This window comes from Schistocerca piceifrons, chromosome 1 (assembly GCF_021461385.2).
Source record: "Schistocerca piceifrons isolate TAMUIC-IGC-003096 chromosome 1, iqSchPice1.1, whole genome shotgun sequence".
Classification (NCBI taxonomy): Eukaryota; Metazoa; Arthropoda; class Insecta; order Orthoptera; family Acrididae; genus Schistocerca; species Schistocerca piceifrons.
Genome location: NC_060138.1, coordinates 360642636 through 360660993, shown reverse-complemented (window position 1 = coordinate 360660993; position 18358 = coordinate 360642636). Strand labels below are relative to the sequence as shown.

Sequence of the window (18358 nt, the reverse complement as noted above, 5' to 3'; positions counted from 1 at the left end):
TTAAAGGCAGTATTTGTTGCTGGAGATTTAAAAAAATATTGTACATGTTGTTGCCTTTGGCAATGGCTTACAGTAGATCTCAATTTTTCTCCAGTGTTCTAAGTTAAATTGGTGTGTTGTGACAAGGAGGACTTTCAGGAACATGACATGCATTATTCCTATGATAATTCCATTTAGCCTGAAGGATTGCATTGGCCAGAAAGTGACTTCATGCAAACATTGCTTTATATTGTACTGTAATTTTATGTTCAATAAATATTCTGCGATAGGAATGTTCTGATTTTCCAAATCAGTAATTTGAAGTTGAGAGCCTCCGTAGACCTCTCAGCTTATCCTACACATCTGTGGCTTTTGTAAAAGGCTGGAAAACTATATGATTTGATAAATGAATGAAAGAAAGTATCTTCACTCTTGTGGCATCTCCCTTTGTTTCATATATGTGATTTTTTTTTTAAATCATCTGCCGCCCCCCTCCCCGCTTACTCTCATAGTGTGTCATATTTATGCTGAAAACCTTGTGAACTACCACTTGCTGTAATTCATTCTCCCTTTGTTTCTTGATCAGTGGTAACAAGTCAGCATCCAGACTAGGAAGTTTCAGCTATCCAGTCTTTTCCTGCTTTAGATAAAGAACGCTGTTGTTATGTAATGCAGGGCTGGGAGTCATAGACCTGTGGCTTGGAATAGTTTGTTTTACAAACATAACTTATTAATGCTTTATACTGCAGAACATATAAATTTTCAAACACAGGCTGTAACATAAATGCCGATAAATAACCACATGTGCAACTTGGCACATATTGTAATGCTGCTGGGCATATATTCGTACTCCCAACAGTTCCAAATACCAATGTAAATATTTTTTGATGTGTGAAATCTGATTGTATGGTTTATTATGCAGAATTCAATCAAGAAGGGGAAATATAATTAACTGGGTAAATTTAGAATAGTACGCGTTATCAGATTTGACATTGTGCTGTGTTTTTTTTCTCTGAACAGTATAGTCCCCATCAAAGAAGTTCCCTTAAACAGCTATACACCAGCAGAGTCGTCATTCTCAGTCTTGGTAGCAGCGCTGAAAGTCTTCAAACTGTGAAAGCTTTTGACATATTAGTCGCGTTCTTTTGAATGTTCTCCAGAGACCCAAAATGACGTCCTTTTAAGACATTTTGCAATTTTTGGAAAAGAAAGAAGTCACAAAGACTCATATCAGGTGAATGGAGGGGGTGGGGGACTGTGGAACAACAAAAATGTGTTTTGAGGTAAAAAATTCTGTGGTGGAAGTTGGCGTGTCACATGGAGCATTGTCGTGATGCAGCAACCATTTGTATGTAGTCTCTGGTCTCACTCAATCCACTCTTTTTCCTGAGCTTTTCAAGGACGTCTTTGTAAAACGCTTGACTGACAATTCGTCCTGGAGGAACAAATTCTTTAATGTCGAAAAAGCAAATAAGCATTGTTTTGATCTCTGATTTGCTCGTTCAAGCTTCTTTCAGTTGAGGAGATGTATCAGTGTGCCACTTCTGACGTTGCTCAGAATCATACTCAAAAATCCAGGATTCATCTCCTGTGATAACACATCTGAATCATTCGTGGTCATTGGCTATTGTCTCAAGATGATCATTGCACACATTTTTTCAAGTGTCCTTCTGTTCAATTCTGAGGTTTTTCAGCACCATTTTGACTCAAAACTTTTGCATGTGCAAATCTTTGGTCAGTCATCTTCAGCATGTTCTTAGACTTCTAAAAATGATTTGTGCCAGCAAGAAACTTATGCCCTTGATTAGGATTGTTCCCAGTACGCTGTTTCAATTTTTTAAATATCGCACTTTCAGATTCCACAAGTTAAACAAAAAACTAGATTGCACAACATTGCTCTAAATTCCGTTGCTCCATACTAGTAACACACAAAAACACACCTTCACTGAGAGCGTTCTCAAAAATAACATAATGGCTGTACGAAGGTGAAATTCGGGTTGAGGATCTGGAAGGGATGAACACACCAGTCCACCCAAGTAGAACAACACGGCGTTACCAGATCACTCACAGAGGGTTAGCTTCATTACTTTTCTCACACACCTCATAAGGTAGGCAGGTCACCTCAGAAATTACTTTGAATTTGTTGTTAAGAGTAATTTTAAGTGCAACTGTGACATCATGTGTGCCGATTTGTTGCATCCCATCCAAATGATTCCACTGAAAAAAGCATTGTTTTAAAAATTTTTAGCTCCTAGTTTAGTAACATGTCCAGACATAAGATATTGTGACCCCCCCAAGGTTTTGAAGTTATACAGGGAATCTGTGACATCATATTTGAAGAGCACAGTTAAAGAAAGTGCTCCATCCTTTTTTTTTTATGAGCTCTGTGTGTCATGACAGGTGGTGTTTAATATTGTTAATCGATCAGCATGATAATATTAATAGTCTACATTTTATGACCTGTTTAAGATTACACATGCAGGGAAAGGATGTGCTAATGTGGAACACGTGAGGCAATACTGACCTTAAGACTTATCTTAGAAGAAAGATTAAGGAAAGGCAAACCTACATTTTTAGCATTTGTAGACTTAGAGAAAGCTTTTGACAATGTTAACTGGAATACTCTCTTTCAAATTCTGAAGGTGGCAGGTATAAAATACAGGGAGCGAAAGGCTATTTACAATTTGTACAGAAACCAGATGGCAGTTATGAGTCGAGGGGCACGAAAGGGAAGCAGTGGTTGGGAAAGGAGTGAGACAGGGTTGTAGTCTCTCCCCAATGTTATTCAATCTGTATATTGAGCAAGCAGTAAAGGAAACAAAAGAAAAGTTCGGAGTAGGTATTAAAATCCATGGAGAAGAAATAAAAAGTTTTAGGTTCGCCGATGACATTCTAATTCTGTCAGAGACAGCAAAGGACTTGGAAGAGCAGTTGAATGGAATGGATAGTGTCTTGAAAGGAGGATATAAGATGAACATCAACAAAAGCAAAACGAGGATAATGGAATGTAGTCGAATTAAGTCGGGTGATGCTGAGGGAATTAGATTATGAAATGAGTCACTTAAAGTAGTAAAGGAGTTTTGATATTTAGGGAGTAAAATAACTGATGATGGTCGAAGTAGAGAGGATATAAAATGTAGACTGGCAATGGCAAGAAAAGCGTTTCCGAAGAAGAGAAATTCAACATCGAGTATAGATTTGTCAGGAAGTCATTTCTGAAAGTATTTGTATGGAAGTGAAACGTGGATGATAAATAGTTTAGACCAGAAGAGAATAGAAGCTTTCGAAATATGGTGCTACAGAAGAATACTGAAGATTAAATGGGTAGATCACATAACTAATGAGGAGGTATTGAATAGAATGGGGGAGAAGAGGAGTTTGTGGCAAAACTTGACTAGAAGAAGGGATCGGTTAGTAGGGCATGTTCTGAAGCATCAAGGGATCACAAATTTATTACTGGAGGGCAGCATGGAGGGTAAAAATCGTAGAGGGAGACCAAGAGATGAATACACTAAGCAGATTCAGAAGGATGTAGGGTGCATAAGGTACTGGGAGATGAAGAAGCTTGCACAGGATAAGAGTAGCATGGAGAGCTTCATCAAACCAGTCTCAGGACTGAAAACAACAACAACAACATGTCTCGCTATAAGGAATAAATGTGCTTTGTCCTGTGTTAAGTATTGTGTTTTAGATTCCTTGTGGATTGACAATCAGTGTTGAAGCTCAAAACGGACAATTTTCCTTTTTTGTGCATTGGTGGTACTAGTGAAAACCATTGCTTTAGCTCGACACATTCTGTTTAGTAATGCAGGTCTTCTGAGTTATTCACTTTAATAGTTTATTCTTTATAATGAATGATAAGTACTGCACCTGATGATGAGAGACAAAGACCTTCTGATTGTACCAGTGTTAGGAAAAGGCAATTATGAGGGCAAATGAGCAGTCATGAAGAAATTAAGGGTTCAGTTGCATGAACTTAGCGAAAACTGCAACTATAAGTTAAAGTGTTTTGAGGTTGTAAGTTCTGAAAAAAGATCAAATATTATATGAGAATCTAGTGATATGGTAGACTAAAATGTACAACCATTGTATCTGAAAGGTTTCATTACAATTTTTCCACTACACAAAAGGTGATGAAGGAGGAATGAAAATGAAGCACAGCTTTGAAAGTGTAATTTCAGTTCCTATACAAAGGAGGGCCTTAATGACAGTACACAGAGTAATAAGGCGACGATTAATGACAGATGTGAGTGTATGCTTTCCCGGCGTATACAGCTGGCGAAGAGTTCTCGGGCTTCCAGCCGGGTGGCGGTGTCTTCAAACAGCGACGTTTCGACGAGTGACATATCAGAATGCTCTGACGGAGACACGAACGGCGCACCCGCTTCCCCCTCCACCTCGCCCGCCGGCTCCTCTGGACCCAGCCTCCCACGGCCAGGTGGTGGGGGGCACACCGCAGGTATAAAGGGACCGGCATCCACAAAGTCTCGGCACTTCGCCAGAAGATGATGAGTATGTCACTCGTCGAAACGTCGCTGTTTGAAGACACCGCCACCCGGCTGGAAGCCCGAGAACTCTTCGCCAGCGATTAATGACAGTTCCGAAATTTTTGGAACTGAGTGAGTCTTTTCATGCTGGAATGGATAAGCACTAGAAGTAGCCCTTGGAAAGTTAAGAAAGAAGTAGGAATGGCAGTTTAGGTACACTTCCATTCATTTAAGAATAGATCAAGTCATTACAGCAAAGAAAAGACCAAAAAGTATCTCCCAGAGGAATTCTTGGTGGGAAAATTGCATGAATTGATCCAGGAGAAATACCCAAATTTTGATATTCCATATGAAATGCATAGAACAGTATTTAGCACCAAATTCAGTATAGCTTTTGGGTATCCAAGGAATGATACATGATCTACCTGTGATATTGTATACTCCTGAGATGAAAGTTCTGAATGCCGTGTTATCTAAAAATTTAAATGATGACAAGAAGAAACAAGCCTTGGAAGAGAGAAAAAAAATCACCATTGACCAGAAAGTACGCACAGTCAAAGCTGAAACACTTGATCCAGAAAGAGAAATTCTTGTCTAAAAAGCCAAAAGTCTAATGAAACAGAAGCAATCTGAGTGGCCTACCAAAAAAGTATGCTTACCATACATAAAAACTGATGATGTCTATTACCAAAGGCAGTTGTATTTTTACACTTTCAATATTCATCACCTTTCAAATTCAACTTAAGTGTTCTCCACTTAAGTGAAGATACTGGAATAAAAGGGGCCAGTGAAGTTGTTTCCTTTTCAAACCACTCTGTGGCAGAACTTCTGGGCAATAAAGTCAAACGTCTTGAAGCTTTTGTGATTCGTGCTCAAACCAGAACAAGAATTACACTATATCAAGGTATCTTAATTACATTTTGAGTGAACTGAAACTTTTGGAGACAGTCCTCTATTAGCAGACACTCTTTCTATGAAGTGTGGATTGAATATGGGATTGAGTAACACATAAGCAGTAGCAGATGTTCCAATGGATTGGGTGTGGATCATGGTTTAAGTTCAATGTAATGCTAAGCCTCTTGATGTTGTGGTGGTCAGTCAAGACAAGATACAAAATTGGGGTCAGTTCTGTACAATAAATATTTGAGGAAATCACCTTACCTAACTTGGGCCATCAGAGAAGCAGTCGTTCCAAAAAAAAAAAAAACCATCCCTGCCTCATTCAAGATTGAGATTTTGTTGGTGGTGAGAGTTTCATAGTGACTTCAATCAGCACTCTGCAGATAATTTGTCCCCTGCTTTCTGAGATAAAATATAAAAATTTAATACTATATTTTTAGAGTAATTTTATATAATGCTGATAGTTATATAACAACAACAACAACAACAACAACAACAACAACAACAACAATAATAATTTATCTTCATGGGACCTGCTGCATGATATTACTTATTATGCTAGTAAAACCACAATTTAAATTTTTAAGGAATCCATTTATATTAAATTTAATATAAATGTAATATGTTCTTCCAAATGACTTTTGTATTCATTAATTTAGTATCCATGAAATTTGGTATCATACTTTAAAATTACTCTCGTCAACAATGTAATAATGTGGACAAAGCAGATTCTTTTTCTGTGCTCTTCATTTTGTATGGGATTCCTGTGGCTGAAGACACACACTGTTGTTGATATTACAGATAATAGTGTTTTTTTTTCTAATTATCATTACAGAATAACTCAGATGCTTTCATCATGTTCAAGAGAACTTGTTCACTGGTCCTTTTTCAACATTCTGTTTGCATAAACAGTATTGACTGCAGGCTTATTGACTTGAAATTATTCCTTCGTGATGTTATGGTACTAGATGAGTCTGATGTTGGGTAGTACTCTCTTATTAACTACATCTAAAAGCTTAGTAATAGTTGAAAGTTTTGTAGAAGATGTATTTCAGAGGTGTTCATGTTATGTGTTAAAACTGAAGATAGGAGGCCAATTGGTCGCATCTAAACTGCTGAGTAACATATTTGCCTCAGCTGTACTAGAGTAACAAAAATGTAATGTAAAAGTATGCTGATGGCAGGTTTTTTTGGTACACGGATTCTGCTCCATCTACAGTACACATACTTCGGTCTACCCACATCTGTGACGGCTTGGTTGCCCAGTGCAAGTTTTTATATTTGAAAATATTGCACTTGACAAAGCAGACTTCACTATCATACAATTAAGAAATTATGTAAAAAGTCATCTTAGTGCTTACGTAAGAGGTTGGATTATGGAAAACAGTGATTCTCAATAGAATGTTGATCATTTATGGTGTTCTACTTAAATTACCTTCATGCAGCCTGATGCCGTAAATAAAGCTGACTCTTTCATATTTAGATGCATACAATGATATCACTTGTTCAATTTGCATGGTTTAAAGAAGTATCTCTGTTATTGTTCTTGGCTAAAATGTGTGTTTCTGGTAGTTTTCTACTAGGTATCTTGTAGTGTTTGTTATTTAATTTGTAGTCACTTGTTTGTCAAACATGTCAGAAAATTTTATCTTGGTTTTCACATTGAACAGTTTTGTGAAATGTAAATGCGTCATAGCAATAGGTGAACTAGAGCTCTTATAGGAATTCTGAATGATTTGACAAATAGTGACAGAACATGTAATGAACTTCTTGCAGACTAAAACCATGCACTGGACCAGTGCTTGAACCTGGGACTTCGCCTTTCGTTTGCCTTTCACAGGCAAGTGTTCTATTGACTGGCTACCCAAGCAAGACTCATGACTCATACTCACAGTTGTACTTCTGCCAGTATCCTTTCTTCCGGGAGTGCTAGTCCTATAAATTACATAAGAGAACTTCTGTGTAGTTTAGAAGGAAGAAATAAGATACTGGTGGAAGTAAAACTGTGAGGATGGGTCGTAAGTCGTTCTTGGGTAGCTCAGTTGCAAGAGTACTTGCCCGTGAAAGGCAAAGGTCCCAGACTTGAGGTTCCCATCTGGGACACAGTCGTAAACTGCCAAGAAGTTCCATATCAACATACACTCAGCTGATAAGTCAAGATTCATTTGTGATATCTAATGTTCTTAATTGTATTTTTCAACTTATTTTAAATTCCTTTATTGCTTACTAAACATAATATATTGTTCTTTAGCACCTCGCTGTTGAGTAGCACAACTTTGCTATATGAAACAATCAGTTGTTCACACTGTTGATAAAACACAGCTTTCACTGTTGAAGCAAGCCACTGTTCACTGTGTTGCATGTCTAAGTGTAAAATTGTTTGCTATTAAGCTTACATGAACCTCAGAAGTGAAGTGGCTTTGTTAATTGTTGACTTGTTTCATCTTCCTACTTCAAGTTTCATAAGTGATATGTTCTTCATGACAACCAATCTTGTTTTATTACCTGATCCTTTGACTCCCTTGCACCATAGCACTTTTTTTGATCAGTTGTCCGAGTTGGTCTCTCCAACTTTAGGAAACAAATGAAGAAATTTTTAGACCAAACTGTCTGACCGTTACTTCTGTTGATGCGATGTTTTGACTTACTTTCACAGTAATAAAACATTGTATGTTGATGAAAGAATAACAGTTACGACAAATTTACCACGTGGAGCAATAGATGGTGATATGAGATAAGGGACTGGTGAATTGTAGTGGACCATCAGTCAAATATGAGATTACATTACTGAGACAAGTGCAGAGATGACAATATAGAATTTGAGTATCAACAGAAGTGATTACCTGTTACTCTAGGTTTCAGCTGGAACAGTTTTTGTTGAATTATAATAAATGTGGAAGTTGTGGAATTTATTTTACTTGTTACAGGTTAGTGCGATTTCAAATTGCTTAATGAGCCCAACATTTCAAAAGAATTCTAACAAGACAACTGAAGACAACATGAAAGAGGTAATTTCATTACTTAAGTCTCTTGCACATGCTTTCTGAAAAGACATTTTTAATTATTTCTTACAGAATAAATATTTGTCAAATTCCAGTATACTAATTTTTCATCATTTACTTTTTCTACAGCTCCTTTGTGTGTAACTTGCATGCAGGGAGTGAAACCATTAATGTGTTGTATATTACGGGAATCATGGAAATGTCTACTCTTATTTGGTGTATGAATATTGTATTTTAGTTGGAAAAGGAGTGGTATACCCAGCAACATTTAACCTTTCCGCAGGCTGTGGGGGATATACTTCCCACTAAACGTATTTCATTACGACGTTTAAGGGAGTATGTGTTATCACTTCTGTGCGCTCCTGGCACATACATGCAGTCTGCAGCACCAGCTGTAGTTTCTGTTTGCTGTGAATATAGCCTTGAGGACTGTGGGAAGTATATATCCCACCAAACAACAGTGATGATTGGGAAGTATGGTTACCACCAGTGTAGTTTCTGGAAGAGCTTGGGAAGTATACTTACCATAAAATCAATCTGTCGTTTGTGGTCCTTGGGCAGCATGCTTACCACCAACTTACGGGTATCTCAAAGCTTTTGGGAATATGTTTTGCCACCTCTGTCTATGCCTGACATCTTGTGGTAGTACACTGCACCAGGTGTATGAAAACCGCTACAACAATCAGTTTCTGTATGTTGTTGGATCACTACTATTGTCAGAACACATTGCTTTGCTTCTGCAGTGTACATTATTGTGACCTGTATCAGCTCCTACCTTTAATGCATGATAAAGTTTCAAGGATTGTTTTCACATTGTGATAAGTAAACTTTGATATCAGTAACAAATATTTTTTAAAAAATAAAGTAAAAAAAAATAGAATAAAAACAGAAAACAATTTTTTATACTGAGTAATAGCAGCACACCAAAGGAAAGTGGGAAGTCCATTTGCCACCAGTTTTAATACTTCACAAAGGTGATATATGTGCCACCGTAGTTTTTGGTCCTAAATCACAAAAAAAATTGTCAAAGATTAATCAGTTGCTCACATTTCTACTTGTAATAGGATAGCAAAGAAATTATCTTCACTGAGTTGCTACCAAAAATGCGTCTGTGAAAGGATTAAAAGGAAGCGTGTTTTTATGAGCATTTTTTTGAAGTCACAGAAGGCAGACCACAATTACTTTAACAATTTCCTTTGCACATATTAAAGACACAGCCACTGTCACTTTCAGTTGAATTTTTTTTCTTTCTTTCTGATTGATTGTTTCACCATAATAATGTCAGATGTAGACTGCTTCAATTTGCTTAGTCGTGATATGTATGAAAAAGGCAAAAAAAAAAATGTAAATTTTGCTCCTCATGATCACATATCCTATGTTGCGACATCTCTGGAGAGTACTTCCATTTCATTATTCGTTGTTGCAGTATTTATGCTGTGGATAGAAAACAATTGCACTGCTGTTTGTTGTTGTCTCGCATGAGACAGTCTTGTGATATAATTAGTTGCCCTCTGCTTGTTTAGAAACATGCATCATTTACAGAGTTGTGATAGTTTATGGTGAACAGTAAACATTCTTGGTTTGGAGCTGAAAAAAACAGGGTGTGAACAGTTCTGTATCATGGCCAGTGAGGAGGACTTCTGAATATCTTTGTATTATTGAAAGTGGAGTGCAGCACATTTTGAGAGAATTTTGAGGAACTTCATGTCCTATATTACTGAAACAGTGGTATGGCAGGTGTCAGAAACTTGCATTGGATTTATGCTGGTAGTCATAAGAAGGAAGGTACACTATTTTTATGTGGGAAAACAATTTACAGTAGTAGCAGCCATACTGGAAAAGTTGAAGACAGAAGTGCAAAATTTTCTTGATATGAGTGAAACAATCCTTTGATGTACTATATGGAAATTGGACTTAAAAATGCCTTTTGCTTCGGAAAGTGTAGATGATTATCATAGAGAAGTGGAGAGGCTGGAAAGGAGGAATTCAAACACAGTCTGGGACTGGAAAAAAGAACTATAAAGACCCTTATTGGGAAAGAAGATTGGTTTGTGCCAAATGTTGACTTACATTTTATTGCACAAAAAGATGTAGATCATCATTCTAAGGAGAATGCCAGACACTACAAAGAGTGGTTACACTATGAAGAGAGGTTTAGGAACTTTTTCGAAAAATTATCGGTCAGATCCAGGATTGTTTTAATCAACCTCGATACCGCACGGTGATAAATCCAGTATCACGAAATCCATCTGTGGTATGGAGGAAGAATTCTAGAATATAACGGACAGAAAACAAAAATATAGAGCTTTAATCTAGCGCCATGTCTTATGAGGCCTACCGGAACACTCGTGACAGTAGGGCCGCAAGAATATCTTTTGGAAAGTGTGTTGCTCTAATTGGACATTGCCTGTGGTGCACTGCAACTTCATCACCACTGAAATTATTTGGCTCTTTGTCACAAACAGGGTAACAAAGGAGACCCAAAATTTTAAGGTAAATTATACCTTACTCTTCTCTGGAAAATGGTTTCCAGAGTGTACGGAGGAATTCAGTGAGTGAAACTTCCTTTCAGATTAAAACCGTGTACTGGATCGAAACTCGAACTCTGGACCTTTGCCTTTCATGGGCAAGCGCTCTACCAACTGAGCAACCCAAGCACGACTCATGCCCCATCCCTACAACTTCAATTCTGCCAGGAAGTTTCATATCAGTGCACTCTCTGCTGCAGATCGAAAATTTCATTTTGGAAACATCCCCTGTGCTGTGGCTAAGCCATGTCTCTGCAATATCATTTCTTCCAGGAGTGCTAGTTCTGCAAGGTTTGCAGGAGAGCTTCTGTGAGGTTTAGAAGGTAGGAGATGAGGTACTGGCAGAATTGAAGCTGTGGGGATGGAGTGTGTCATGCTTGGGTAGCTCAATGGTAGAGCACTTGTCCGCGAAAGGCAAAGGTACTGAGTTCGAGTCTCAGTCCGGCAGACAGTTTTAATCTGCCAGGAAGTTTCATATCGGCGCACACTCTGCTGCAGAGTGAAAATTTCATTCTGGAATTCAGTGAGTCCTCTGCACGAACATAAAAACAGATACACACGAAGAGCCCACTGTCGTGATTTGGCAACAGAACCATTGCTGACCCAAGAAAATGACTCAACAGCTGCAGTGAGACTCAGCCAGCAGCGAAAGCGATTAAGGTATGTTTCTTAGTCCATTGTTCTTTTCTACAAAGTTTGTTCATGCTGATGGATTTCTCATTTGCCATCAAAACTTACAGTACATTTCATTGTTCATTTATTGAGAATTGTTTGTATAGAGTGTGCTTACTTGCATTTTCCAATTTTATTGCACTCTCCTCATAACAATAACTGAATTTGGTGATGTCATATTGGAATGCTGATATGAAATTGCCATTCTTTGCTGGTGAATAGGTACTTATCACACAGTACAGCAATGGGAATATTTATTAACAACAACATATGACGAAACCAACAAATGTTTCGGCTTTACGCCTGTGCTTTCTCCCTGTGCTTTCTCCATTGCATTTGATATTTTAGCAATGAAAAGACTAAGCAGAAAGTAACGAAAATATGCCTGCTTACAGAAAAAAGTAATTTTTCTCCTAATTATTGTGTGGCTTCTACGATTCGTCAAATTGATGCTTGCCAAAAACTGCTGAAAAAAGCATGCTTTCTCTTGAATATTCAGCACACTTGTTGCCCCCTTTCCAACTAAAATGTAATATTCATATGCTAAATAAAAGAAGAAATCCCAATGATTCCAGCAAGATACATGTTAATATTTGTCATGCGATGTAATCAGAATATGAGCTCAAAATCAGGGATCAGTCTTTATGAAATGGATGTAGGTACTGAATCTAAATATAACTGAAAACTTCTGGGGTAATAGACCATGGTCAGTGCATAAAACTTTCTCCTAATGTTCCCTTGTCAACCATGAGAGACGTCTTCAGAGGCAAAGTGGCGACCTTCAATCAGAACTTGAGGCAGCGTCACATGTATAGTGCAGAAGCCACCACAGTCCATCATGTGACATCGGCTACAAGATTCTCTGGTAATGCCAGCATTCTTGACTGAAAGTAATCGGCCGTCACTTTTATGTTGCAATGTTGACATCTAAATTTTGTCTAATTTAACACCTTCCTCTTTTCTCTTAAAATTATTACAGTGTTTATAAACCTCAATAGCATCTCTATACATACACACATAATGACATGTTTTCAGTATGACACCTCAGTGAACTTTATTTCATGACCACCCTCTTGATAAAGATGTTCGCACTTCTTTTCGTGGTGCCAATATAAACCAGTCCACAACTACAAGGCATTCCACATACAGTTGGTGTAGCCAAAGTATGTCATATATCTTTCGCCAATCTTAAACATACTTTTTATCCTCCTGGTGGGTCTGAAGGTAGATTCCACACCATACTTACTCAACATTTTCCCATTGTGATCTGTAATCATACTTATGAGCTTAAGGAAAGCTTTCCCCTTGGGCAGCAGCTATTCCTCGTTGATCCTGATTCTCTCCCTAGGGTGAAGTGCTCGATCTATCTCCTTGTGAGAACAACTATTTAGATCGTAGATAGTCAGGCTCATCTTTTAAATAAGTCGATTTACAAATTTTGTGTACCCTGTCTGTTTTAATGACACCTCTTTTTTTTATCTAGGTTGGTGGTTAGAATCTTTATGTAAATAAGTAGTCATGCATGGCTTTTCTGTATACCGTATGGTCCAACATCCTGTCCCATCTCTTGATAACAGACGTATCCAAGAAATTCAGTTGGTCATTATTCTCCATCTGCATAGTAAATTGTATTTTCAGATTGATACTGTTGAGATGTATCACGAAGGCATCCACTTCCTCTGCACCTTGTGTCCATACTACGAAAGTATCAACAACATAGCAGTACCACATGACTAGTCTTTCTCATAACAGCTCAGAGGGAAAGTATATTGTCACGTAACATGGAAAAAAGTACTTTCAGGGTATAGTGTATATTCACACAGAAAAGTGTATTTTTAACCAGGAAAAATCAGGGATATTGCCCCATTGTCCACGTATACACCATGGAATAAAATACAAGAAGTGAAAGGTTATTTACAACTTTATTGAAACAATACAGCAACATGAGTTGAAAAACATGAAAGGGAGGCACTAATTGAGAAGTGAGAGAGGCAGGGTTGTAACCTTCCACCTCAAACTGTGCAGTAATCCAGCTGTAAAGGAAAGTAATGATAACTTTGGGGACGTTACATTTGTGGATTTTCCAGGAATCTGTTTACAGTCAGCTAAACATAACTGCCGTCTTGTTCGTCTGTGGTAATATTACATTTTGATATGTGTACTGTATTTGAACAAACAATGGAGAAGTGTTTGCGAATTAGGAACATTGCTGGCCTCGTACTATTGTCGATACATTTGTTTGATTGTTTTGGCTTGCAGTGAGTGAGACTGTCTTGGCTGTAATTGATTTATCTGTCAAATATATAACAGAGGGCAACTTTAGAATTATTCTTGAAAAACCTTCAGCAGTGAAAATATAATGATCCAGATGCCTTATGAGGTCAAAGGAGCATAATTGTACTTTGATTACCTTTCCCTGTGCTGTCACTGCTGGCAAATTGAATGTGAGAGAAGTAATGGAATAGACATATAAACTAAACAGTTACTATGGCAGTACATCATGCTTACCCCTTACCCCCCCCCCCCCTCTCTCTCTCTCTCTCTCTCTCTCTCTCTCTCTCTCTCTCTCTGTGTGTGTGTGTGTGTGTGTGTGTGTGTGTGTGTGTGTGTGTGTGTGTGTGTGTGTGTGTAGAACCTTATTTTCAGCATCGACACAAATTTACTTTCTTTCTTTTTAAGTTTTGTTAATATTTATTATTTTAAATTACAGAACATCTTAGCTGAAAAGGTAATGAAGGAGTGTGCCATAAAGGATCTCAACAGTGCCCCTAGACTGAAGACTCCGCTCTCCGCAAATAACACACTTTCTTCCAACAGCTTTCAGGTAACCATCACTTGCTTTGCAACATCCCACCACCCAACCAACCCCCACCTCCCTTTATTTATTGTATTTATTTATTTATTTATTTTTGCAGAGTTCCAAAATGGGTATGGGAACAGTGGTTTCGCATTGTGAGACGTTTATTACAAAGAATGTTACAAAACCGGCATTGAACCATATGAATCAGAAATTGATTGAGGAGAATAAATATGTTGAAGAAAAAGTTACCGAAGCAGAAAAGAAAAAAGAGAGAATGTTGAAGGAAAAAGCTGAACAACAAAGGAGGTACTGTGTAAAAATTGTTTCTTTACTCCATTTCCATTATGGAAAGAAGTAAGTTTTTTCCTTTTGTTTTTGTCTTTCACTTTTGTGAAGTTTCTTTTAATGGTAATATTTCCCCCGCATTTGATATTTTGTAAGTATGATAGCAAAACATTTTGATGTAATACATTAAGGCACAAGCAGGTTAAAGCTTTATTTGTGAAAACATGCGCACTAGTTAAGATTCCACTTTAACCTGAATAAAAATATGGTTTATCCATCCAAACAAATGTCTGACCACTTTACTTCATGTTCATGGAGATATTTTACATAGTTTGCACATAGCAGCTTCATAAAGAAATCGTTGCGTTAACGTAAATGGGTGTGCTTACATGCAGGTCGAGGTGATGCAGGACGACAACACTGACCCCCACCACTGCAATCTGTCAAACACACAATTATTTTATTTGACCCTTCGTGAAACCCTTTTTGGAGGAACACAGGATTGTAAGCTGGCCCCTAATCGTATATGAAATGCTATTGCAGTTGATCCTGAGGTCCTTTACCAAGTTTTCAAGCATTTGGTTGCTGCTTGCATGTCTTACTATGTTCCTTCAGTTATAACCTTCTCTCATACATGTTTTAATTACCTCTTAAAAATGAGACACGGCGTAAAATACCAAGGCCGTCACAAAATAAATAACTTGATTGACTGTTTTAATTTAAAAATAGACATATTACACAAATATCCTTTCATTTAGAGTCTATAAGAACATTGTTAATTAGGAAATTGAGGCAGGTGCATGTAATGTGGAAACAGCTAAATGTGTGGGAAGTTATTTTGCATGAAATTCATTTCCATTTCTTTTGCTCCTAATAATAATTATCTCTGCAGAGTACATCACCTGTTCAAGGTTATGAAGACAGCATTTTGCATTTCATCCATTTTTCTTTGTAGAAATAATGAGGCAAGAGCAGCTAAAGTTGCAAAAACACGAGAACAGCTTGAACGGCAGCGACTTATCCAACAACAGCAGTTGGAACGTGAGAAAGAGCAACGTCTAAAAATAGCTCAGCAGAAACGTGAAGAAGAAATTGCATTAAAGCGACAGCTTGCACACCAACGAGCTGCAGAAGCTGAGGAGAGGCGGAAGCAGGTTAGTTGAAATGGCATACAAGAATATAAGACACATTGAGTGCTGTTATTAACTTGTAAGTTCAGTTTTGGTATTTTTCATTTTACTTCTCAGTGGGAGTGCTGTATATATTGTAAGTTTTGAGCCACCCCTATACAGTACCAGTATTTATTACAAAGTTTCTTATTGGGGGGAAAAAAGTTTTCTCTACCATTAATACCTCTCCTCTTATCTTCTTTTTGCATTGTATGTGTGTAATTCCAGGTAAAGTTTGAAATTAATTGATTTAATATAACATAGCCTAACATCTATTATCAGATATAGCTTTTATTTTAGCTGCAGTAGATTTTCAAGTACTGCTTAGACACCTCTTTTATTTCCTATTAAGAGAGTTTGTTTAACATATTGAATGTGTTGTACACTCAGAAGCTGATTTTTAAATGTAAATTGGATTACAGACTTTAATTTCAAATTTTTCCAATATTTTTGTTGTTAAACTAGATCTATCAATACTTCTTAAGACACCATTTCCTGGCTGCCAATATGTGCTTGTTCTGTTTGCTGTTGTTATCTCAATCTGTTCCTGGTTGCCGGGGAAGGAGGTTTTTGGATGGTAGTTGGTGCCGATTAGGCTGATTTCAAGTGCGAATAATTTCTCCATCATTGCCTATGTTATCCAGCATCTGTGACTAGCAAGCAACACTTTAAGAAGCGCTGCAGGGGGAGTGGCTAAACTTTGATTCTGATTTGGATTGGCTGGAAGGCCTACATGTTCAATGATTTCGAGGAGCGGAAGCGGTGTTTCTGTAGTGTGTGTCAAGAGTAGGAAGGAGGTGATCCTTGGTGATAAAATGAGTTACTTCATGCATTACAGAAAGTAGAGAGATTCCTAAAGTGCCCTGTTTGCAGTCATGGATTTTGGATTGATCCATTCCAGTTTTCTGGGTGAGAGTTGCTAATTAACAAGTGTGGAGGTGCTCAGCATGTGGAGTACTCAAAGTTGCAGAGCCTTGTGAGTTTGGCTATGGTGTTTGGTAATTGGGACAGACTTTGCAAGGTTTTCATTGAAACCAATAAATTATATTTGTTTCCATGGAAATTTGTGTGTGTTGATTTTGTACCACTCTTTATCTGATGACTCTGGACTGATTTTGTACCACTCTTTTTCTGATGACTCTCGACTGTATTCCTGTCTCTGCGTTGTCGAGATTATTGGCACAAGTTGTAGGGAGCCAGTTGTAGATGGTTGCTGAACTGTTTGCCGTGAATATATTCCGGTCCAGTTGTTTTACTCCTCAGTTTAGAACCAATAACATTTACTGAACATAATTTTTAAAGTAAAATTGTCCATTGGTTTATACCATAATTACACAATTGCTGCATAAATATTCAGTCAGACCTTGATGAGGTTTCCATGTGGTGCAAAGAATGACAACTTGCATTAAATGACGAGACATATAATGTTGTGCAGTTCACAAAATGAAGAAACATAAGTGGAATGATCACATAGGCTTAGTCATGGGTAAACCAGCTGGTAGACTTGAGTTTTCTGGTAGAATACTGGGGAAGCGCAATCAATCTATAAGGGAGATTGCTTACAAATCACTCGTGCTCTAATTCTTGCAGGTTTGTCAGACCCATGTAAGAGTGTCACAGAGATGCTGAAAAACTGAACAATTTGAAGATAGAGGAAAACAGTCCTGAGCAAATCCACTAACAAAATATAAAAAACCGGCTTTAAAGGATGACTCTAGGAATATATTGCAACCCCCTAAGTACCACTTATGTAGCCATCATGAGGACAAGATTGAGTACAGATGTAAATAATAGTTTTTGATGAAAATTAGTATAAGCCATAGTTCCAGATAGTTAACTTGCAGTTGTTAGTGGCTGAAATTGATACAAGTCCAAGTAATATTAATTTACTAACCACACGTTTTATGGATGTAATATTGAGCAAAGTTCCATTAAGCCGAGCAGTGGTGCAAACCACACGCTTATAAGTCGAAGACTAAGGACCACAAGTCTAAATTGGTCCAGGTAAACAGAGTGGCAGTCGTGCCTCACTTCTAGGTGGGGCGTTGGATTATAGCAACTGAGAGAGAGACTGGTCAAGCTTATATTTACTGTCCTGAGATATTGGCAGTGTTCCTGTGTCATGTGCCCCACTGTACTTTGGCAGTGTTACTTGTATTGATACATATTGCTTTTCATTTGCATGTCCAGTGGGGTTACTAAATTCCTAGGGCCAGTACCTGCCCAGATGACGCTGGGTATGAAGATGTGATAGAAGCGGCCAAGAGCAAGGCAGTGTGATGATGGGAGACTCCTGGGAGACATACAGGCTATGGGTGATGGTTGTGCTGGATTTGAAGTGTGTCGGTTGGACTGAAGGTGTCCATGCATGACAGGGTGAAGCCGGATTGACATCTGCAGGTGTGCTCCCTCAATGTAGGGAGGATCAGGGACCTTATTTGTGACCTGCACAAGCTGCCAGGTTCAATGGGGGCAAACCGAGGTATCTGTCCCAGGCGGCAAGAATTCATGTTCTTGAGGAAGAAACCTTGTTTAA

At 38.0% G+C, this 18358-nt stretch overlaps 1 protein-coding gene across 4 annotated transcripts in view; it reads left to right on the top strand.

The window, feature by feature from the left end:
* Window positions 1-18358, top strand: part of LOC124785800 (calponin homology domain-containing protein DDB_G0272472-like) — a 165607-nt gene that overhangs the window by 116981 nt on the left and 30268 nt on the right. For all 4 annotated transcript variants that reach the window (XM_047254212.1, XM_047254211.1, XM_047254213.1 and 1 more), the window contains 4 exons: window positions 8294-8374; window positions 14279-14392; window positions 14484-14674; window positions 15609-15807. In XM_047254212.1, coding sequence (XP_047110168.1) covers window positions 8294-8374; window positions 14279-14392; window positions 14484-14674; window positions 15609-15807 — 585 coding nt within the window. The remainder of the gene's footprint in view (window positions 1-8293; window positions 8375-14278; window positions 14393-14483; window positions 14675-15608; window positions 15808-18358) is intronic.